General features: G+C 47.8%; 1 protein-coding gene across 11 annotated transcripts in view; it reads left to right on the top strand.

The window, feature by feature from the left end:
• The window catches only part of STAT6 (signal transducer and activator of transcription 6), a 760,203-nt gene that overhangs the window by 578,375 nt on the left and 158,506 nt on the right, over positions 1 to 23,322 (top strand). For all 11 annotated transcript variants that reach the window (XM_085600982.1, XM_085600983.1, XM_085600976.1 and 8 more), the window contains 4 exons: positions 784 to 932; positions 5,226 to 5,357; positions 14,531 to 14,719; positions 15,134 to 15,221. In XM_085600982.1, the coding sequence (XP_085457108.1) occupies positions 784 to 932; positions 5,226 to 5,357; positions 14,531 to 14,719; positions 15,134 to 15,221 (558 nt within the window). The remainder of the gene's footprint in view (positions 1 to 783; positions 933 to 5,225; positions 5,358 to 14,530; positions 14,720 to 15,133; positions 15,222 to 23,322) is intronic.

Genomic DNA, 23,322 nt, shown 5'->3' with positions numbered 1-23,322 from the left:
ATACGTTTTTACATTGTAAAATTGATCGAAACAAATACATATTAAAAGTATTAGATTAACAGTTAACATTTTGAAAAAATGCATTTTAAAATAATTACAAATTAAAACCATTAAATATATATTTAAAACAGTACCCAAACTAGTGCACCAAAAATCCAACACCCATCAAAACAAATTAAAATAATACTTGAAAACAATTGGCAGTACTCAATTTATGAAATAACTATAAAAGATAATTGATATAAATAAAACTAAAACATAATACCCTCAATTAACATAATAATTATTACATTTTATTAAATCATTTCCAATATCAATCTAATTAAATAATTCATAAATAACATAATTTCATGTTTAATAATCAAATTAACAAATTACAAATAAAAGCGATGAAAAATTAAAAATAAATATTTAAAAAGCTTCACATCCTATTTCCCTTCAGACCCAACAGCTGCCAACAAATTCAGATAAAATAAAAAATTATTCAAATATATTACCAGCTCAAACAAAATTATACTAAAAATATTTACATACTCTTACAATTAAGTTACAAATAAAATAATAACGTCTAACACAACTAATAAACACAAACACAATTATTAAAAAACGATAATTTATAAAACTTTAATTAAAAAAATATATAAAAAGTACATTAAAAAGATATTCTTATCTTCAGTATTCTGTCCAACTAGAGTTTTAAAATGATATTATAGTGGAACACTGTTGTGTTCTCTTCCACTCTTTCGCTTTCTCACTCTCACTCTTTTCCTCTTTGTTAAACAGAAATTGACCAGCCTGATTCTAAGCACAGTGAACCTCCTGGAGAGCATGCAGGCGCAGTTGTTGAAACGGATACATATCTGGAAGAGGCAACAACAGCTGTCAGGCAATGGGGCGCCTTTCAATGAAGACCTCTCTCCTATCCAGGAAAAGTGTGTGCCCATTGATATTTCTGCACCATCAGAAGTTATTTTTGAACAGTGATATTCAAGAGGTCTAAGCATGTTTCTCATAGTCAGCTCAGGAATGGGCCTCTCTGCTTATGACATCTTCACACCTCTGGTGACACTCTCACAAATGGATCTAAAATTTGCCTGCTGTTTTTCATACACTTTGCGTTCAGGTCTGTGGGAAGTATACACATTTGTTTTCAAGAACATTTAGGGCCCTACAAATGTACCCACATTGGTGGGAACAAGAATGAAATAAGTCCTCAGTTGTATATAGGGTGTTATGGAGATAATATCTTTCAATGTATTGGAACTCTAAGACCTTAGATCAGGGTTACTCATAGTACGACCCGCGGGCCGCCAGCGGCCCGGCAAGCCTTTCTTGGCGGCCCGCGGACCTTGCAGACATCCTACCTGTGTTTTAAAAAAAAAAAAATAGCAAACTCTGCCCGGTGCAGCAGCCCGAACTCTGAGACTCTGCTCTGTGGGGGCCCGAGGGTTCCAGTGATTGTCAAAGTGGAGATGCAGGAGCCTAAGAGGTGAAATACAACAAATCTTTATTAACATGTAAATGGTCTTTTAAAGACCTGTGAAGTACTCGGGTGCGGCTGTGTGTGTGCGTTGGGAAGCTGTCTCAGTGCAGCTGTGTGTGCGCGCTGGGAAGCTGTCTGAGCCCGGGCTGACACACAAAGGGGGTGAGATGACAGAGGGTGACCGAGGGAGGGAGGGAGAGGGAGGCAGAGGGAGAGGGAGGGAGACAGAGGTTGACAGAGGGTGACAGAGAGCGGGAGACAGAGAGCGGGAGACAGAGAGGCACAGTCTGGGGGAGACAGAGGGAGGAAGGGAGAGGAAGGGAGACAGAGAGAGACAGAGGGAGGCAGAGAGGGAGACAGAGGGCAGGAGACGGGGAGGGAGTCAGGGAGAGATAGAGGGAGGGAGACAGAGGGCAGGAGGGAGACAGAGGGAGGGAGAGAGACGGAGGGAGACAAAGGGAGACGGAGGGGGAGGGAGGGAGACGGAGGGGGAGGGAGAGGGAGAGGGAGGGAGACAGAGGGAGTGAGAGAGACGGAGGTAGACAGAGGGAGACGGAGGGAGACGGAGGGTGACAGAGGGGGGAGGGAGGGAGGGAGAGGGAGACGGAGGGAGACAGAGGGAGAGAGAGGGAGGTAGAGAGGGAGGTAGAGAGACAGGGAGAGAGACAGGGAGAGATAGAGGGAGGGAGACAGAGATGCAGAGGGGAGAGACAGAGGGAGGGAGATGGAGGGAGGGAGGGAGAGGGAGGGAGGGAGGGAGAGGGAGGGAGGGAGACGGAGGGACGGAGACGGAGGGAGGGAGACGGAGGGAGGGAGACGGAGGGAGGGAGACAGGGAGGGAGACAGAGGGAGGGAGAGAGACAGGGAGAGATAGAGGGAGACAGAGAGAGAGACGGAGGGAGACGGAGGGAGAGGGAGACAGAGGTAGAGAGACAGAGGGAGGGACACAGAGGGAGGGAGGGAAACAGAGGGAGGGAGACAGAGGGAGAGGGAGACAGAGGGAGGGAGACAGAGGGAGAGAGAGACAGGGAGAGAGAGACAGGGGGAAGGAGGGAGAGGGAAGGGGAGAGAGGGAGAGGGAGGTGGAGAGAGGGGATGGAGAGGGAGAGAGAGAGGGAGAGGGAGAGAGATGTGTGGTCGCTCAGTGGACAAAGGCGTCTGCTGCAGGGACCTGTGTTCAACCTCATGGTCACAATTATTTTTTTGCTTTAGCCCCGCCCCTCCCCCTCTGACCCCGCCCCCACCGGTGCGGCCCTCAGCCTCAAACCACACTGTAAATTTGGCCCCCGAGAGAAAGTTTGTGAGTACCCATGCCTTAGATCATTATGAATGTTAGTGCAGTGTAGAATTGATGAAGGCACGCACGTTTTCTTCTAAGACCAAGTGGTTGGAGCTTAGACAATTCTTAAAGATGATGTGTTGGCCTTAAATGGATAGGAACAGTCAGAGTGGTGAACGTGCAAGGGGACCCTGTAGAATCTGTTGAACTATCGTGGAAAGCAAAAAAGGCTTTTTTGCTTTGATCATTTTTTTCTTAATCTCTGCCGATCTACTACATTCATCATATTTTGCATGGGTATACCTAAACTTTGCAGAGCATCAGGGCTATATGAAAACCTGTAGCATCATATAACATTTGGTCCTTGAAGACCGATGATGAAACATGAAATTTCCCACACTGATCTGCTCCAGGCAAGAGTAGATAGAGGTTCATTTTCTCAATTTTTGTTGCGTCAATTCATTTACCTGCAGATGAATACAGCTGCTTACTTTGAGGCACACTCACTGTTTTCAAAGGATGCTTCAGAGCTAGAGGTGGGTAAGCTAAGATTGAGCCAGAAACCTGGATCTGGTTCAGCTCGAGGATTTCTTGGAACCTGGAGTCCAAAATGAGCTGAGCTTTCATGTGAGTTGATGTGGCCTTGTGGCTACAGCTGCCAATCATGCAACATAGGGAACCAAGGTTTGAATGCTGGCAGATCTCCCTGTGCCCCCAAAATAATTATAACTAGTTAATGTCTATTGTGGAACTCTCTTATGTCCTCCATCCTCCAAGAAAAAATAAAAGAACACTCACTTTTGATGTCATAAAGAGATGCCTATCTAGTGGCTGAATTGCACAGTGTGAATCTGGAACATCTGGGATCACTGCCAGCTTCTCTGCTTGATGAAACTGCATGGTTGTAGACAGATACTTTAGCTCAGTGAGCCTCCAATTTTGTTCACTATCACATATGATAGCACCTTCAAACACATGAGATCACAATGTGTGCTTTACAAAAACATTAATGGACCACTTATGATGTTGGTCGGAGTTGCTTCCGACTGACACCGTCGCAGAATCAGGACGGACCGCATGATTACGAAGCGACCGCACGCTGTGCGGTCGCATACTCCCATTTCTCTATGAGAGCTTGTGTTATCACCGTACACCGTCCGTAGCACAAGCTCCCATAGAGAAATGGGAGTGTGTGTAAATCCCTTCACCCTAAGGTAGGCACCTCAAGATGCCTGCCACAGGGTGCCGGGATTTACAGGGGGGCACAATATGTGCCCCCCAGGCCCACAACCGTAGGCCGCAGGGGCAATGGGCCGTGCTAGGAGCCCCCCCCCCCAAGTCACTTTCCGACAGCCTTCTCATGTCGTAAGGGCCAGCACGGAAAGTCTGTCGGAAACTTGCATCATAATCCTGACTGCGGAAACGCCGTCCTATTGGAATTACAGGCCGGTCTCCGTCAGGCTCCTTGGGCTCGTCGGAAGCCAGCCGGAATAAACGGCCGGTTTCAAAATCCGAAGCCTAGGTTGTAATCGGGCAATCGAAATTGAAACCATCAATGACGGCCGGAAAGTCTCCGACCTGCGGTTGGAGCCTTTCTGACTGACATCGTAATCGGCCCCCTAGAGTTTGATTTATCACCCTATAATGATGCTCCATCTATAAAAAGAGTCCAGGCCACATATACGATGCACGTGGCAACTGACTTGTCTCTTAGTTCAACAACAGCATAATCATTAGGGCAGTGGCAGGAATATTTCTCAATACATTTTTTAAAACTCTGATTTTTTAATAATAAATGCTTCTCAATGCAGAGATATAATCTGATGTACTAAACTTAAAACGCCTTGTAGGTTAAAAAATGATTTTTTATGACCATATAATATTCCATATAATATTCCAACAGGCTGTTTGTTGCATGATTTACGTGCCAAATATTTTCAAGATTCAGCTTCTACGAGGGCTCTTAGAGCCAGTGCCAACTCTTGGCTCGGCTTTCCCTGTTAATTTATTGGCTCTATTCAGAGCAAGAATTCTGGAATACCTGGAAGAAGCAGGGTACCTGTAAAATGGTGGCGTAGTATCTATCCTAATCATTTATTTAAGAAAATGTTCTATCATGGGTGCAAATTGCTCACCCGGTAATTATTGTTAGCTAGAAATACTGTAATCGGAGGGCACCCAATTTGCACCCATTCTTCATTTACAAACTTCGAAATGAGGGATAGTGAGCAAATTGCACGTTTTCCCCTCGCACTGAGATGTGTAAAACTGTAATGCATGGTGTTTGCCCATCAAATTTGTGTTAAATTCCGAAGGGCTTTATGCGTTTATTAGATTTTCTGCCACAAAATATTCACGGTTAACTTGAAATCAGTGTTAAACTGTTAGTTTGCTATGCCAGCTTCTGGAGTTGCTGGGCCACTGCCTGCTACAATAAATATTGTTTGTCTTGTTGTTCTCCAGGTGTGAAATCCTGTTTGATATTCACATCCGGCTCAGCCAGGAATTACTGAGGACCAGCGCAGAAGTGGGGACGGAGGCTTTCAGGGAGCTGCCGGAGCAACTCAGCAACTCGCTAATAACCCTAGTAAAGAGGTATTCAGAAATAGTTTTTCTTTGTCAGTGTTTTATGGAGATAAACTTGGATGTTGTGAGTATCACTGCTCTCAACAGTGGGTCCTGCCGCAAGATAAACTGCCCACATTTCCTTCTTGGTTGTTGTAATTTGAAGGTGTATGGGGTAGGCGTGGGAGAGGTGGGTGTGGCAGTACCCAGGAATTTCATTCATTTTTAAGTTCAGAATTGAGACTTTGAGCCAATGGGGTCTATTATGATGGCGGGTGGACTTTGTCTGCCCGCCATCGCCCCGGGAAATGAGACCGCCCGCTAAGGGTGCGGCAGTCCCGCATGGGCAATTAGGATGTGCCCGCTACACTGGCGGGCGCATCCTGCATTTTTTGCATTGCGGCGGGCGGTGCTGTCAGCAGGATCCGCCGCGGTACAAAAAAGGCATGTGCTCATTTGCATGCATGCCACGTCGTCCATGCAAATGTAGGGGTACCCCCCAACATCCTGGGGGCCCGCAACATGCCCACAACTGGGAAAACCGCATGCCTTTCCGTGAAGGCTGCTTCCCGCTGCCATCATAATATGGATGGCGGTGTCTTGCAGACACCACCACCATATTAGGCCCCTTTTCCGCCTGGTCACCTGTGTGACCGGCGGAAAACCGGCGGGCGGTCATTCCATCCGCCGGGGTCCACCCGCCATACTAATATGGCGGGGGGAAACTGCATGGGGGCGGAGGAGAATGTCGGGCAGATCGCCACCGCCATTCGGGCAGTGGCGATCGCCCGAAATTCTAATAGACCCCAATGTGTCATTCAACAACAGTTGTTTTATTGATTGTTTTTCCTGCACAAGTTATCTCAACAGTGAGAGCATTCAGAAGTTGACTCTGCCTGCATGTCATATTTGCTTGGAGTTCTGTGAAAAAAATATTTTGTTATTTATTTAGTGCTTAGAAATGAGAGTCATCTTGTCACGCACCGAATGAAACCATTTGTCACCACCACATAGATTTACACAGCTATAACCACACACACACACACACACATTTAATACATTAAAATCCAACATGGTGGTTAGAGGGTTAACTCAATAAAATAGTGTTGGTTAGATATAGTATTTGTAAAATAAACTTTAGATTGTAACTCAAGTCCCTATAATTGTCTCATTCAATGCAAAGTTCTGATCCCCGGAGCGACCTTTGACCCTGTTCACCAGGCAGGTCGCTCCCCTCACCGCCACGCAGCCCCCTGTGTGACGCTTGCCGCTGCCCAAGACCTGACTGCCTGCCGAGTGCCAGTGTCTCCCTTCCAATTCTGTTCCCGTGTGAGTGCCTGCCTGCCTGCCTGCCTTCTATTGTGACTCTTTTGCCTCCTTTGTGCCTCCTTGTGCCCTCCATTTGTGACTTGTTTCTGCCTCCTTGTGCCCCCGCTTGTACCTGTACTTTTGCCCAGTGGTGCTCCCTTCGTCCGTTCCCGTCCCTCGCTGCCCGCTTCCCGCCGCCGCGTCCCGTAGCTCCGCCACCTTGCACCCTATTGGCCGCCGCGTCCCGTAGCTCCGCCCCCCTCGCACCCTATTGGCCGCCCCGCTCCCACCTCCCAGCTGCTCCTCCCTCCCTCTCCCACTGATATGGAGGCCGCGCAGCGGTAGAGAGAGCGACCTTTGACCCTGTTCACCAGGCAGGTCGCTCCCCTCACCGCCACGCAGCCCCCTGTGTGACGCTTGCCGCTGCCCAAGACCTGACCGCCTGCCGAGTGCCAGTGTCCCCCTTCCATTCTGTTCCCGTGTGAGTGCCTGCCTGCCTTCTATTGTGACTCTTTTACCTCCTTTGTGCCTCCTTGTGCCCTCCATTTGTGACTTGTTTCTGCCTCCTTGTGCCCCCGCTTGTACCTGTATTTTTGCCCAGTGGTGCTCCCTTCGTCCGTTCCCGTCCCTCGCTGCCCGCTTCCCGCCTCCCGCCGCCGCGTCCCGTAGCTCCGCCCCCCTCGCACCCTATTGGCCGCCCCGCTCCCACCTCCCAGCTGCTCCTCTCCCACTCATATGGAGGCCGCGCAGCAGTAGAGAGAGCGACCTTTGACCCTGTTCACCAGGCAGGTCGCTCCCCTCACCGCCACGCAGCCCCCTGTGTGACGCTTGCCGCTGCCCAAGACCTGACTGCCTGCCGAGTGCCAGTGTCCCCCTTCCATTCTGTTCCCGTGTGAGTGCCTGCCTGCCTGCCTGACTTCTATTGTGACTCTTTTGCCTCCTTTGTGCCTCCTTGTGCCCTCCATTTGTGACTTCTTTCTGCCTCCTTGTGCCCCCGCTTGTACCTGTATTTTTGCCCAGTGGTGCTCCCTTCGTCCGTTCCCGTCCCTCGCTGCCCGCTTCCCGCCGCCGCGTCCCGTAGCTCCGCCCCCCTCGCACCCTATTGGCCGCCCCGCTCCCACCTCCCACCTGCTCCTCCCTCCCTCTCCCACTCATATGGAGGCCGCGCAGCGGTAGAGAGAGCGACCTTTGACCCTGCTCACCAGGCAGGTCGCTCCCCTCACCGCCACGCAGCCCCCTGTGTGACGCTTGCCGCTGCCCAAGACCTGACTGCCTGCCGAGTGCCAGTGTCCCCCTTCCATTCTGTTCCCGTGTGAGTGCCTGCCTGCCTGCCTGCCTTCTATTGTGACTCTTTTGCCTCCTTTGTGCCTCCTTGTGCCCTCCATTTGTGACTTGTTTCTGCCTCCTTGTGCCCCCGCTTGTACCTGTATTTTTGCCCAGTGGTGCTCCCTTCGTCCGTTCCCGTCCCTCGCTGCCCGCTTCCCGCCGCCGCGTCCCGAAGCTCCGCCCCCCTCGCACCCTATTGGCCGCCCCGCTCCCACCTCCCAGCTGCTCCTCCCTCCCTCTCCCACTCATATGGAGGCCGCGCAGCGGTAGAGAGAGCGACCTTTGACCCTGTTCACCAGGCAGGTCGCTCCCCTCACCGCCACGCAGCCCCCTGTGTGACGCTTGCCGCTGCCCAAGACCTGACTGCCTGCCGAGTGCCAATGTCCCCCTTCCATTCTGTTCCCGTGTGAGTGCCTGCCTGCCTGCCTTCTATTGTGACTCTTTTGCCTCCTTTGTGCCTCCTTGTGCCCTCCATTTGTGACTTGTTTCTGCCTCCTTGTGCCCCCGCTTGTACCTGTATTTTTGCCCAGTGGTGCTCCCTTCGTCCGTTCCCGTCCCTCGCTGCCCGCTTCCCGCCGCCGCGTCCCGTAGCTCCGCCCCCCTCGCACCCTATTGGCCGCCCCGCTCCCACCTCCCAGCTGCTCCTCCCTCCCTCTCCCACTCATATGGAGGCCGCGCAGCGGACGCGCGCAGCGGGCGCGGCGCGCGCCTAAGGCAAGCCCGTCTGCGCCCGTCCGCGCCTGGCCCGCGCCCAGCGCCACACCCCCTGGCCCCCGCAGATGCCAGCCCACCCGCAAGATCTACAACGCCGCCACTCTCATCGCACTCAACACCGGCCGGAGCCCCGGCTCCTGCAGAGCCACCCCAAGACGCACCCACGGACCCTTCACCTGCCAATCCTGCAAGTTCTCCTGCATCCGGACCCATACCGCACCCGCCAAGCACCAACAGCAACCACCTGAAGCACCTGAAGTGCATCCTGCTCAACACCCGCTCCGTCCACAGGCACGCAGTGGAACTCTGGAACCTGCTCGACGCCACATGCCCAGACGTCGCCTTCCTCACGGAAACCTGGATGAACGCCTCCTCAGCACCCGACATCGCCATCCCGGACGGATACAAGATCACCCGGAGGGACCGCGCCAACCAGAATGGAGGAGGCATCGCCATCGTCCACAAGAACACCATCCGCATCACGACCAACTCCGAAGACACCCTCACAGCCGCCGAACACCTGCACTTCCAGATCCACACCGACCCCAAGACCACCCTCAGAGGCACCCTCATCTACAGACCCCCGGGACCTCGCACACAATTCAGCGAAGACATCGCCGACTTCATCAGCCCGCACGCCCTCCCCTCCGCTGACTACATCCTCCTTGGGGACCTCAACTTCCACCTGGAGAACAACAACGACCGCAACACCACCACCCTGCTGGACAACCTCGCCAACCTCGGACTCAAGCAACTGGTGACCACCCCCACCCACTACGCCGGCCACACGCTCGACCCCGTCTTCTCCTCCAGCAAGGACATCACCTTCAGCCACGCCACCGGACTCCACTGGACAGACCACAGCTGCGTCCACTTCAGCTTCAGAAGGACCACGACTCACCACCACCCGCAACTGGTCCCCCGCAGAAGCTGGAACAAGATCACTGCCGACCAGCTCACCACATCCCTGAGCCAGAACCCCCCACCAGATCAGCGAACCCCAACCAAGCCGCCAACAACCTCACGAAATGGATCAGCAACTGCGCAGACTACCTCGCTCCACTGAAGATCCCGCCCGCCAGACCCGGCACCAAGAAAGCATCTTGGTTTACCGACGAACTCAAGAGCTCCAAGAAGAACTGCCGGGCCCTCGAGAAAGCCTGGCGCAGAGACCCAACTATAGACAACATGACCACCCTCAAGCTCGCCACTCGAAGACATCACCAGCTGATCCACGCCACCAAGAAATCCGCATTCAAGGAACGACTGGACAACAACGCCCGCAACAGCAAGGAACTCTTCAACATCGTCAAAGAGCTCTCGAACCCCAGCGCCGGAAACAACGACATCACGCCCTCGCAAGACCTCTGCAACTCGCTCGCCTCGTTCTTCCACAGCAAGATCGCAGACATACACAACAGTTTCAGCACACAGCCATCACACCCTACGACCGAAACAACGCCCCCCACCACCACCCTCCGCGCCTGGACCCCAGTCAACACCGAAGACACCATCCGCACGATGAACTCCATCCACTCAGGGTCTCCAACCGACCCCTGCCCTCACCACGTCTTCAACAAGGCCGACTCCGTCATCGCACCCCACCTGCGGGACATCATCAACGCCTCCTTCGACACCGCCACCTTCCCAGAGAGCTGGAAGCACGCCGAACTCAGCGCCCTACTGAAGAAACCATCAGCGGACCCCACCGACCTCAAAAACTACCGCCCCATCTCGCTCCTTCCTTTTCCGGCCAAAGTCATCCAGAAAACCGTCAACAGACAACTAGCCGCCTTCCTCGAGACGAACGGATCCCTCGACCACTCGCAGTCCAGCTTCCGGGCCAATCACAGCACCGAGACTGCCCTCATCGCAGCCACCGACGACATCCGAGCTTTGCTCGACAACGGGGAAACAACGGCCCTCATCCTCCTGGACCTCTCCGCGGCGTTCGACACGGTCTGCCACCGCACCCTAGTGCAGCGCCTCAACAACATCGGTATTCAGGAGAAGGCACTGGAATGGATCATCTCCTTCCTCGCCGGAAGAACACAGAGAGTCCGTCTACCCCCGTTCAGATCCGAGGCCACCGAAGTCATCTGCGGCGTACCACAAGGATCATCACTCAGCCCCACCCTCTTCAACGTCTACATGAGCCCCCTCGCAGCCATCGCACGCAAACACAACCTCAACATCATCTCCTACGCCGATGACACCCAGCTGATCCTCTCCCTCACCAACGACCCTGCCACCGCCAGAACCAACCTACACGAAGGGATGAAAGACGTAGCCGAGTGGATGACGAACAGCCGCCTGAAACTGAACTCAGATAAGACGGAAGTCCTCATCCTGGGATCATCACCCTCCGCCTGGGACGACTCCTGGTGGCCCCTTGCCCTTGGCAGCGCACCCAAACCAACAGACCACGCACGCAACCTGGGCTTCGTCCTGGACTCCTCCCTCTCCATGACCAGACAAGTCAACGCCGTCTCCGCATCATGCTTCAACATCCTACGCATGCTACGTAAGATCTTCCGGTGGATCCCCACCGAAACCAGGAAGACGGTCACCCAGGCCCTCGTCACCAGTCGACTGGACTACGGCAACTCCCTCTATGCCGGAACCACAGCCAAACTCCAGAAACGACTCCAGCGCATCCAGAACGCCTCAGCACGCCTCATCCTGGACATTCCCCGACACAGCCACATCTCCGTACACCTGAGAAACCTGCACTGGCTCCCCGTCAGCAAGAGAATCACGTTCCGACTCCTCACCCACGCACACAAAGCTCTCCACAACCAAGGCCCAAGATACCTCAACGACCGCTTGACCTTCTACACTCCCACCCGCCAGCTTCGATCAACCAGCCACGCCCTCGCCGCCGTCCCCCGCATCCGAAGAGCCACAACAGGAGGAAGATCCTTCTCCTACCTGGCTGCCAAGACGTGGAACTCCCTCCCCATCCACCTCCGCCTGACCCAAGACCACCTCTCCTTCAGGAAGCAACTCAAGACCTGGCTGTTCGAGCAGTAGCGGACCCCCCTCCCCCAAGCGCCTTGAGACCCTCCGGGTGAATAGCGCGCTATACAAATGCTTGATTGATTGATTGATTGATCCCTTCTAATCAAAGCACAATGTATTACTCTGCCCCTAACACAGTGTGTCTGTCTCTTGTGCAAGTGAGTAAGCATTTTATGTGAGAGAAAAAGTAAAGGGTTATAGTGTGAAGCCACAGTAGATGCGGTGGAACGTCTTTTAGGTTTTTGGTTAAGTGAAACAAATGGGTGCTACTGTCTACCCATTCTTTCATGCTATCAAACTGATCAAACTTTTGTGGAGGAAATGCTGAAGAAAAAGGTTTATAACATGAACAGCCCCATTAATAGCAAAATGGCCTTAAAAAAACAATGACACCAGATATTTTTCTTACAATAAGTGCCCATCACTGTCTCATGTCACGCACGAGCAGAGACCAATCATGCTCCTGAATGTAACCAACATTGCTATGCTGATGATATCGAACTGTACATATAGATGGATTCTAAAAATCAGCATCACCCCCCAGCATAACCAAATTTCTCACATGAAAAAGATTTTCACGAAATGGGTGCCTGCTGGCTTCAGATACATTTAGCAAAAAGGTATGTCAAATGTATTGTCTTAATAGCAAAAGGTGCCACTAGCAGAAGTACATTTTTAAGTCCTGGTGATCAAAGCAAAGATTTAACTTGAAAAGAGAAAGTGAGCAATGTGGGCTTTTTTTAACAATATCTGGTCATAAATCAGGTGAACAAAAGTTGCATCTGTCTGATAAGTTATGCTAGATCTCAATAGTCTTATTTTAATATTGTGTTTGACTAAATAGCCTAAAGCTGCAGTCTTTCAGTGTAGAAGTTTATTATCACAAACTTCAATGGTACTTATTTTATTGAACTAAGTGAACCGACCCGGATAATAATCTTTAATAGTTTGCAGACTCAATACAGATCTCATTAGCAGGTATGAAACTTCATATGATATGTAAGAGTCTGAAAAGAAATGTGCAAGGCAGCATTTCGAAATTCTTAAATTTGACTTTTGGGCTACACCTACAAAATATAAATGAGTCTACATACCTACTTTTCCAAAGACATCAGATAAAGTAACATGACATGGCCAGCCTCATCACATATGAGCATATCTGTCTAGTACTGCTACTGCTTGATGTCAGATGAAGATCTTCATTCAAAAGCCTGTTTAGACTCTCTTTGGTCTGGAACCCCCATTTTCAAATTAAATCTTCAAAATCTCACCCTTAGTACCATATTTCTACATATAGTCCTACTCGCTATTAGAGCTTCTTCTGCGAAAGGCAGACATATTTAATCCTGGCACTAAGAACATAAAGAAAATTCCACAGAAACATGAAAAACATGCTTGTAGTCCTTGTTCTCCATCAAGGTACAATATGTAGATTGTACGCCAATGTAGGGGGTTCCAAAAACCCTTTATTTTACACAAAATATATCTCTTTGGAAAGCATTTCATATGGTATCAGAAGAACATTTTTGCTATGTAATCAGTTTGGGATTAAAACTAGTGTTGAAAGCAACTGGGCTGCACAAACCATTTTTTGATTATTTCATCTAAAAAGGAAAAGAAAAATAAGGTTGCAAATAGGATTAAGTCTGATAGATAGAAAATTAAATGTTGCCCATGTAAAAGAGTCCGGCTCCTCTAGAGTCTAACCGTTAGCATACTGTTCATTTGTCGCATAAGAGTATGAATCCAGGGCCAGATGTACTAAATGTTTTCATGCTTGCAAACAATATGAATTGCTTTTTGGCGACCACAGAAAATTGTGTTTTACTTTGTACTAAATTTTGTACGGACTCCTAAAATGGCTCCATGACTCCATACAGTACTGCTATTTGGAAAGGGCGAGTTGCAGGCACCCCTTCCAAATTTAGATTTGGAATGAGATAGGTCAATGTTCTGTCCCCAAAATCCAGTTGCAAAAGATTGAAAAACTACTGACTCCCAACTTGGGGTGGTAATGAATTTGCAAAAGGAAAGGGTACTCCTTCTTCTTTGTGAATGTAAAAAAAAGGTTTTTGGGGTGTAAACAGAGGTATCAAGCAAACTTTATTAAAACAGGAAACTTGAATGCAGCATTGTTTCCTTTATGGAAAACAGTCTGCATTTAAACAAAAAACGTTACTTTATTGAACGGCAATCAGACATGGATGGTCTGCTGACCGTAGCTAGCCACCATCACTGTAATGGCGACGAACCAGAACGCGTTTCAATCTATGACCTAACTTACTAATATTTATGCCGTAAGTTGGATCGCGACCCACTCTGTACCAGAATTTAGCGAACCAATCTATTAGTACATAGGTCAGTTCATTACATTTTTTACTTTTCGCAAAAATAATGGGTGCAAATTACACCCAGATTTCTGTGACCATTGGTCCCTTAATTACAATTCGATATCCAATCTCTTGGCTTTACTAGGGAGGAGAACTGACTGTTTCTGAATTTATTTAGGTTACCAGTGATGGAGAACGAGAATTACAACTTTGGCTTCTCCTTCACAACATTTTCACACACATCTTAATAGAATACAAGACAAACCATAAAGGCAGGGAGGTGGAATAGCCAGAGGAAGAAGTAATCTAGAAGTATAGTCAAAACTATATGTTAATTATTTAGTTTTCGCAGAAAAGCCAAACCCACTTCTAACAAGTCAAGATTAAAGAGTTTAGAAAATAGTGTCCAATGAAGTTATGAACTGCTGTAGATGGCTTTTGTGCAGTGTTGTTTTATTCTAGAATGTGACGAGATTTTTATTTGAGCCTTCACTCACCCCTCAGCTCGTTAATTGTGGACAAGCAGCCTCCACAAGTCTTGAAAACCCAAACCAAGTTCCAGGCCAGTGTGCGAATCTTGTTGGGGTCAAAGCTGCTTGAGAACCAGGACAAGATGCCGAGTGTGAAGGTGTCCATCATCACGGAGAAGCAAGCACGGGAGATGATGCTGAGGCAAAGCATTGAGGCCTGGACGTGAGTAAAGTTTTTTAGAAAGATTTCTGGGTTATCAAAAAGGTTGTAGACCAAAGGAACTGGAGAATGTATCCAGGAGTCATGTGTCAATATTAAAAATGCAACGTTGGAGCAGCTGTGGATTTGGGGGCTCCTAGCAAAAGAGTGTTGGAGAAATTATAGTCATTTTCTACCCAGTTATTCAGCTGCCTCATTGATTGCTCGATAAGTGCATCTTCAAAGAAAAGTATCAGCCTGCCAGAATGGTACATCTTACCAAAGTGAAATGCTCACGCCTGTGCCTTTTTAGGTGAATTGTCAGGCTCAATCATGAACTTTTGCATACATGAGTTTAGTGGCTGTCGTAATGATCTTTTTAAATATGTCTGTGTCTGATTTCATGCTTTATCTGCATATCTCACTCTCTTCTAACAGTGAATGTGCAGGTGAGATTGTGAACAATACGGCCACACTGGAGAAGCACCCGAGCTCAAAGGTCTATGGTGCAGTCTTCAAGAACCTGGTGAGTGGAATGCGAAATAGTGGCCTTATCCCAAAGGAGCAGCATTACGCTTCTGCACCTACTTCTGTTGTCTATTTACAGTGCTTAGGATCTGACAGTAAAGGGCGCAACACAATATTTTGGTCAAAATATAGAATCTGCTTGGTACACACATGGAATGAAATTTGCATTGGCTATCAAATGGAGGCCATTTTGGTTTTATAACTGAAAGAACAGGTTGTTTGGCTCTATTTGAGTTCCCTAAGACATTAGATCACTCTGACCTAGGGGAGACTGGGCAGGTCAGTCATGTCTGTGATGCACAACTACAGTTACAAGTAAGAAAACAATGGATTCTGATATTATGCAATTGCATAGAAAAAATAAATCTGTATTTAACCGAAAAGTTTCTCAAGGGGAGTATGACCCACCGGGAAGTGTATTATGTCATATTAATCAATACAATCGTGCATGAAGAAAGTATTGTGTGATCTACTTGTAGTGTCATTAAATTATCCATCTTGATATACTCTTCTTAGGAAAGTTTGGAGGAGTTACCTTATGAAGATTCTCTAAAAAGTCTTTCAGCATAACAGTAACAAACAGGTATTGCCAAAACAAATAGGTCCTGGCTTTCAAATGCATTAGCCAGCAATGTTTGCTTTGGCAATGCTTGTCGTTGATGCTGAACAACATAATGCAAAAAAGGGAAAATGCCTGTTAAAGAATGATGGCATATGTGCGCACATGCCTCACATGCATGCGTGCGCATACACCCGGTGGCCACCATTTTAACTTTTGAAATTTACAGTTCCAAGATGGCTGATGCCCATCTTGGAGCAGTAAATTAACAACCATGAAAGGTGTGTGGACATGCCTCACCTGCATGGACACACATACGTCATGCGGCTCTTGGATTTTTGAATTTACGATTTCAAAGTGGCTGATACCCATCTTGGAGTGGTAAATTAAAAAACAATTAAATGTGTGCAAAACAGCATTTAAAAAAAATTAGCAGTCTGGTAGAAATGAGCAGCTGCTGGGCCCTCTAGAAATAAAAAAAAAAAAAAACGGTTTGCAAGACATGTGGGAGCAACAGAGGATGAGTGAAATAGACAAACATTGCTGGAAGGCCTAGAGCAACAATTCCAGCAGGGAACTGCCGGCAATCTTACGAAGAGCTGGGACATTGGTGGATTGTTAAACAAAAGGACAACAGAAAAGCCAAACGGGTCAAGGAGCTGGTGGTGAAGCAGTGGAATAGATGGAATTAGTTGGGGTGTATTGGAATGTCACGGGGGAGGAGGGTATTGGAGAGAGAGCAGGAAAACACATGCAATTCCTTGGAGTGCTAAAAGAAAAATAAATAAGTAGATGCATGAATGCAAGCAGCAATGGAAGGGTACAAGTCATCCAATCAAAAAGGTGATAAAGAAGCTATGCTGTACGGGAGGGACAAACTTAATAAGAGGAAGGTAATTACTTGAATAAGAGGCAAGCAAATGAGGAAAGAAATCCATCCAATTATGAGCAGTGGACTGACCAAAAGCCCACAATAGGTCTTTTGACAACATGCAGCTAAAAGCTGTCTGAAGGTGATACTAAAAAGAGCAGTAGTCTGAGCAAGGCTTAAAACATGGCGATATTGGAGAAGATATGCTTCCAGAAAAAAATGAGAAAAAGTGACAAAATATTGAGGAAAAGAGTTGGCAGCCTCCAGGTTCCAGTATCTGTGGCGCATGAAAAAGCAGGAACTGACCTTACTAGCTGAGGTTGGCACCCCTATGTTGCGCTGTTGCAATGATGTCATGTGAATCTACAACTAGTGCCCCGCCAGCACCACCTGGTGCAAAGTTGAGGAATTATTGGAAAAACCTATTTGATCAGCATCAATCTTGGGAAAAGTGTATGATGAGGAATCTGAAAGGAGATGTGTCCATTATGAAGAACATTGAAGACGTCCATTGGAAAATGTGACAGATAAGGCGAAACTACTATACTTGTTAATTTAATTAGACACATATATTTTGAATGAACTGTATGCAAAGCCTCTTGCAATGAAAGATCTAATTCCACAGGAGTAACATAAGTTGAAGATGATACTCATGAATTGATGATGCATACAAGAAAAAACCCTAAATGCACAGATTGTGTAATATTCTGACCGTTTGCAAATTGTGTGCCCTTGCATGCACAAGTTTAAGCGGTCAGTTGGATTTTGGAAGGTCACAGATGAACTCTGGTGAACCCACATAGGAAGGGAAATAAGGAACAGAATTGGTAGTGTTTGTGAGCAATTCCAGTATGGATCCATCCTCACCTTCAAAGAAAGAACACCCTCTTAATTGCAGTGTGGTCAGACTCCAGTCGCAGGATGGAAAATATAACTGTTGCTTGGAAAATTGAAATCAACGTGACCTATAGCTTTTTAGCAGCATCTTCAATTTACAAGCGAGAAAATAATAAATCTAGAGATCAAGCACCCCAACCAATTCCATTGAAAAAATGATCATTAGGGATGAAAACAAATCCAAAATGTTCTGCGGATTCAAAGTCTAGAGAAGATAGAGTGTATTTTAGAGTCATGGTTTAGAGACCAAGAATTTTATGGGGGAAATAATAAAATAGTAGGAATAGGTTTAAGCATGAGAAAGCATTTTGTGCTGTGGTAAACAAAAAAGAGAAAGTGTGGGAATTAAGAGTAGCCCCCATGTGCAGGTAAACCTGAATGTAGGGGGAACAGGCTGTATACGCTGTGCACAGAGGGAGGTGACCTGGGAAAACAGAATAGAAATTGACTCATCTGGGATCCATTGTTGCCGCACACTGGAGATATCTGCCAGAATGGCATTGGCTCCTGTGAATTGTCTGGGCTACTTTCACAGTTGCTTCTTCTTGATACCCAGGTACACTCTGGGGTTCTTCTGTACATGTTATTCAGATGCTCAGGCATCCCCTGTCACTCTTTCTCCTTTGTTCTCCCAATGCCAAGTGGACACCTGTCATCAGCTCTTCCGAAAGTCATGTATGTCAACCGCAGTCTTCCTAAACTGTTCTTCCGTTTGGGTGTATATGTAGAGATAGATAGATAGATAGATAGATAGATAGATAGGTAGGTAGGTAGGTAGGTAGGTAGGTAGGTAGGTAGGTAGGTAGGTAAGTAGGTATGTAGATAAGTAGGTAGGTAGATAAGTAGGTAGGTAGATAAGTAGGTAGGTAGATAAGTAGGTAGGTAGATAAGTAGGTAGGGGAGAGGATGTAGCCTTACGGCTAGAGTCGACGATCTTCAAGCTGGGCAACCGAATTCGAGTCTCTGCATCAATGTTCAACATCCTGTGATTCTGGGCAAATCTCTTAATCTCCTTGCGCCTTACAAAAATGAATATGTCCATCTGTAACGAAACCGGTGCTCATGTAAAGCACTCTAATACCAGATATCTCGGGTTTAGTTTGTGCTATATAAAACTCTATTAAAACAAGCAGTGGCATGGCCAATCGGTCTTGCCTTTGGGACCTTATAAGTGTTAAGCGAGAGCTATTGCCTTTGCCAGTGTGTTTAAGCTATGGTGTAGCGTAGTGTGTCTGCTGTTACAAAGAGATCTCAGCACCAGGGCCATAGACCGCTGAGCTATCTCACTCGCACTCAAGTGGACCTGCAGAGTTCAAACAGACGGAGAGCGAGAGATCAGAGCAGCAGGTGCGTTAACACCGAGAACTATCTCTAGGAATGGAGCATTTGGCATGGAGCTCTCTGCAGGAGGCGCATGAACCGACTCAGCTAGGTTACTTACAGGGACCTCGGCACGCTATTGCACATGCGTGTTACCCAATGAGCCCCCTCTGCCGTAGGTGCATTAACCAATTGAGTCAGCTTACTGGGAACTGTGCAAACACAGGTCTCTGCTACAGGTGCAGTAACCGAGTGAGCTGTCCTATTCCGATCCGACATGTGGCCCGTAGGATACACTTCCCTGCTGGTTACACCCCTCTCCCAGCAGGCTGCTGTGCCCAACAGCTCTCTTACTCCAAGGTACACTCTGATCTCTGCCACAGGCGCTTTGAGCCGCTGAACTGTCTCACTACTGGTGGAGACTGTGACCAAGCGCCTCTTACACACAGATCTGTAATAGGCGCTACATTCACCGAGGCAGCATACTCCGATCTCTGCCACAGGCGCTTTGAGCCGCCGAGCTGTCTCACTAGTGCTGAAGTCTGTGACCACCCACCGAGGCAGCCTCCCAGGCCCAGGATACATTGAGCTGCAGGGAGGGAGTGAACCCGCTTCTCGAGGGCTGACGCTTCCGGTTTTGAAACCTTGGGTGAGAATGAGTTCACTGCATAAAGAAGGGGAAATAAGGATCAGGAGCTCACTGCATAAAGAAGGGGAAATAATGAAGATTACAGATCAGGCGCGGCGCCGGCGAGAGTCCACGTCACTTCCGTTTTTGGGTCTGGCATCGAGGCAACTTTAGCTGCCTTACCAGCTCCATGTAATACAGAAATCATAAATCATGCATACGCATATACAGACGTAGAGGGGTTTTAGGTTAGTCCTCCTCAACAATTGGTCTGTTCACCTGTCTTCCATATTTCTGCTTTCACCCATCACAGTATACAGCGTAGGACTCTGGGTCAGCCTATGTCAGCTATTGGCTCTCTTTCACTGGGATTGATGGTATTCTTTCTTGATTTTGTGCAGACATCTGTCTAGAAATGAAGAATTGGTGAGCCAGGACTTTACTTTGCTAATGCTTTTTTATTTCCATTCCTTATCCTTTGTTATTACCCTCGTTATTCAAAATGTGTTTTCTTGTTACAGTAATTCAAATCCAATAGTACAAAAAAAATATTTTAACGTTTATTGCAAGCATCCTGCTGCCTGTATATGTGGCAGCATTTTATCTCGTGTTCTTTTTATGGCTTATACTAGCAAGATATATATATATATTTTAAACATTAAATATCGCAGTTTACCAAAGCCAGGCCTACTGGTTATGCCACTGCTTGTTTTTACTGCCTAGACATTTGTTTTGCAATTTTATATAACACGAACTAGGGCCAGGGGCATTAGAACGGGTTACACTGCATCAGTTTACCTCACACAAAGTCAAATTCATTTTTTTAATGGATATATATTGTTTTTAATTTATAGGCACGGGTAGATGAAGTGCTTTACCCAGAAACCCCGTATGGGGAGCCATGGCGGGACTGGTGCCTGGCTCCCCAGTGCCAAATCAGCTGCTCTGTCTGTTAGGCCACATCTCAACATCTGCAACCAGAATTTCACTTCACATCCTGCTCGCGAGGAGGCACCTACCTACAATCACGTAGTCATTCGGTGACAAATGTTGACAAATAGTGGGGTTCAATTTCAGGCACAGGTGGCTTGCCTGTTGCTGGGTGGTCAGACATTCTGTGTGATCGTGTATATGTGGTGATCACTTTGGTGCCAATGAACACCGCCATGATGGCGGCACTGAAAAGTGGCCAGCAAGATACAATAGCCGGAGCAGTTAAAGCTCCTCACCTCTCCCCACATAACCACATGAGTGCGGATGACGTGCGAGCAGCCCATAAGCCGCAAAAAAAAAGAGCCGCAAGTGTGAGGGTCCAAGCATACATTGGGTCTAAATTGTCTAATAAGCAGTCTTTTCCTCAAGCGGCCAAATTGCCTTTTAGATCTGCATTTCCAGCATCAGTGGAGATAACGACTCAAGGGGGGTAAACAAACTGATGTAAATGTAATAAAACTTGACTCCAGCTCTTTAACTCGAGGCTTCGACCTTATCGCCCGGAAAGATCACGTCGTTCCACCAATGCTCTCCTGGTTGCAGTTCCTCGATGTAAACGATCAAAGAGAGGCGCTTCCTCTTTCACCTCCCTGGCTGCGCGAGCTTGGAATAGCTTTCTATTCAAGTTCTGGGACACTTCAGGATGAATTCAAATTTCAACAACCTTTGAAAACTTTTTTGTTTATTCTACATGACGATTGTGAAGTCACTCTTTATGGCCAGTCTGTTCAGTGCCAGGACACTCTTTGAGTAACCATTGTCTACACAAGTCCTATTATTCTTTCATTCATCCATTCAATTCAGTAATTCAAACTGCACTGCTCAAACCCATAACAAGGAAAACATGTAATAACTGCTTGAGAAACTGACTGTTTTTTCATTGGCAGGGTGCTTTTAGGATCCAGCGAACAACAGTAATGGACTGTAATATCTTTTTACTTCGCATAAATGTGCTTACCTTAAGACATTACTTAAGTGTTAGGATATGCAAGTCCTGTTAGTAACCAGGGGTGTGAGTGAAGGTGCGTGAGCATTTTATATGGAGTCTGAGGTAAGAACATCAAGTAGAAAAGCCTAGTAGTATGTATACACTCCTTCTCGAGAGCGGGTAGTTGTGCTGGATGGCATGGACCTAAGATGTTTGTAAACGACATGCTGTGTATCCTCGGAGGCGACCTCAGTGGTTCCTAAATTCAACTAAGCCCGAACTTCTCTCATAAAAGAAACGTCCACCGTGAGAGAGTTTGGGACACATCGCGCCTAATCAGCAAGTAAAAACGCAAGACGCGCTCCCCGAACACCCCCTAAATGGTACGCCCAGTGGCATAGGCGGCGCTGAAAGAGCTCACAGCCTGAGACAACCTGGGGGCCACACTGCTTCAGCGCCTCGCGGCTCTCCATTGGACCACAAGTAAAATCGGCAGCCGGCGCCTGCTGTGAGAGTCATGGTGGTGTTTGCAAACACTCACTGGCACACATGGTGATGCAAGCACTGGTAACATCTACCCAGAGCAGCGGCTCTCTTCCCTGTGACTTCCTTTACCTCCGCCACTCATCCGTCCATAAAGGGGTCCCGTGCTCTCGTTGCAACGGGCATCCCTTTAAAAAAAATGAAAGCGATCGCGGCCGCGCAAAAGTGAAAGCTATCGCGCTCAGGCCACACTATTTAAAAGCAGTCCGCCATGCACGCACACGTGTACGCCGCCATGCGCGCGTGTGCGACGGGAAGTCAAAATGGCGTGGGACTGTCCATTCTCCCACGGACACGCGCATGCTGTCTGCATTGGACAGATGGCGAGAGCAGCCATCTTTGTCCATGCAGACTCGTGCATGAGCCCATGGCGGAGAATCGATTCCAAAACTTCTCTCTGACGAGAGCAGCGCATGCGCTGCTTTCGCCAGGCGAGACCTAAAAAAGTAGATAGATAGATAGATAGATAGATAGATAGATAGATAGATAGATAGATAGATAGATAGATAGATAGATAGATAGATAGATAGATAGATAGACAGATAGATAGATAGATAGATATGGAAAATGATTCTCACCTCTGTTTCCATCTATTTGTAGCGAGTAGTGATGTAGATTCACATGCTCTGCCATCTAGTGTTGGGCCTGTATGTTTGCAACTTGTTTTTCCTAAAAAAATGTTTGTGTCATGAGACATGCTCTGACTCCACTCTTGGTCCACGATGCACCTGTACACTGGCTCCAACTCAGATTATTGCTTTCCATCCGCTGGCTCGAACGTTCAGGAATGCTGCTCCAATAGCAATGTGATAACACATAGGTTCTTAAGTTTCTGCCTCAGCAGTTCACTATTTGACCACAAAGAAAACAACACTATTTAAAAATATAGTCTTCCGCAACGCTGGGGCTGCAGATCTAATGATCGCTGACCATAATGCTTCAAAGCAACGCAGCCTCTAGCCACCATTCTTGACTAGTCTCGAGTACTTGTATGCTCTTGTATGCACCTGGGACAAGGAAATGAAACGTACACCTTCTAGTTCTGCCTTAGGCAGTGGCAGCTGGTGACCTTTGAAAGTGGTGAGGTGTAAAATGATTGTCATACTGCACCGCAGCTAGCGAGCAAGCCCGAACAACCTAAGAGGGGTTTGGGGGGGGTTCTCCCCCGAGAAAATTTTGAAAAAAGAGTGGACAAATGTTAAAGAACTTCCACAATAGGTGTTGGAGACAGCTGTGACATCATGCTAGACCTAAACATGAGATACATGGTCGAGGCTAAGGTAAAAGAGAGTCAGACATGGAAAGGTATGGGATAGTGACCATTGGGAGATGGCTGAATGAGAGTGCATGTGAAAGAGTA

Source organism: Triturus cristatus, chromosome 4_2 (genome assembly GCF_964204655.1).
Source record: "Triturus cristatus chromosome 4_2, aTriCri1.1, whole genome shotgun sequence".
In the NCBI taxonomy this organism is placed as follows: Eukaryota; Metazoa; Chordata; class Amphibia; order Caudata; family Salamandridae; genus Triturus; species Triturus cristatus.
Note: the sequence above shows the minus strand (reverse complement) of the source record. Positions and strands in the feature narration are given on the sequence as shown.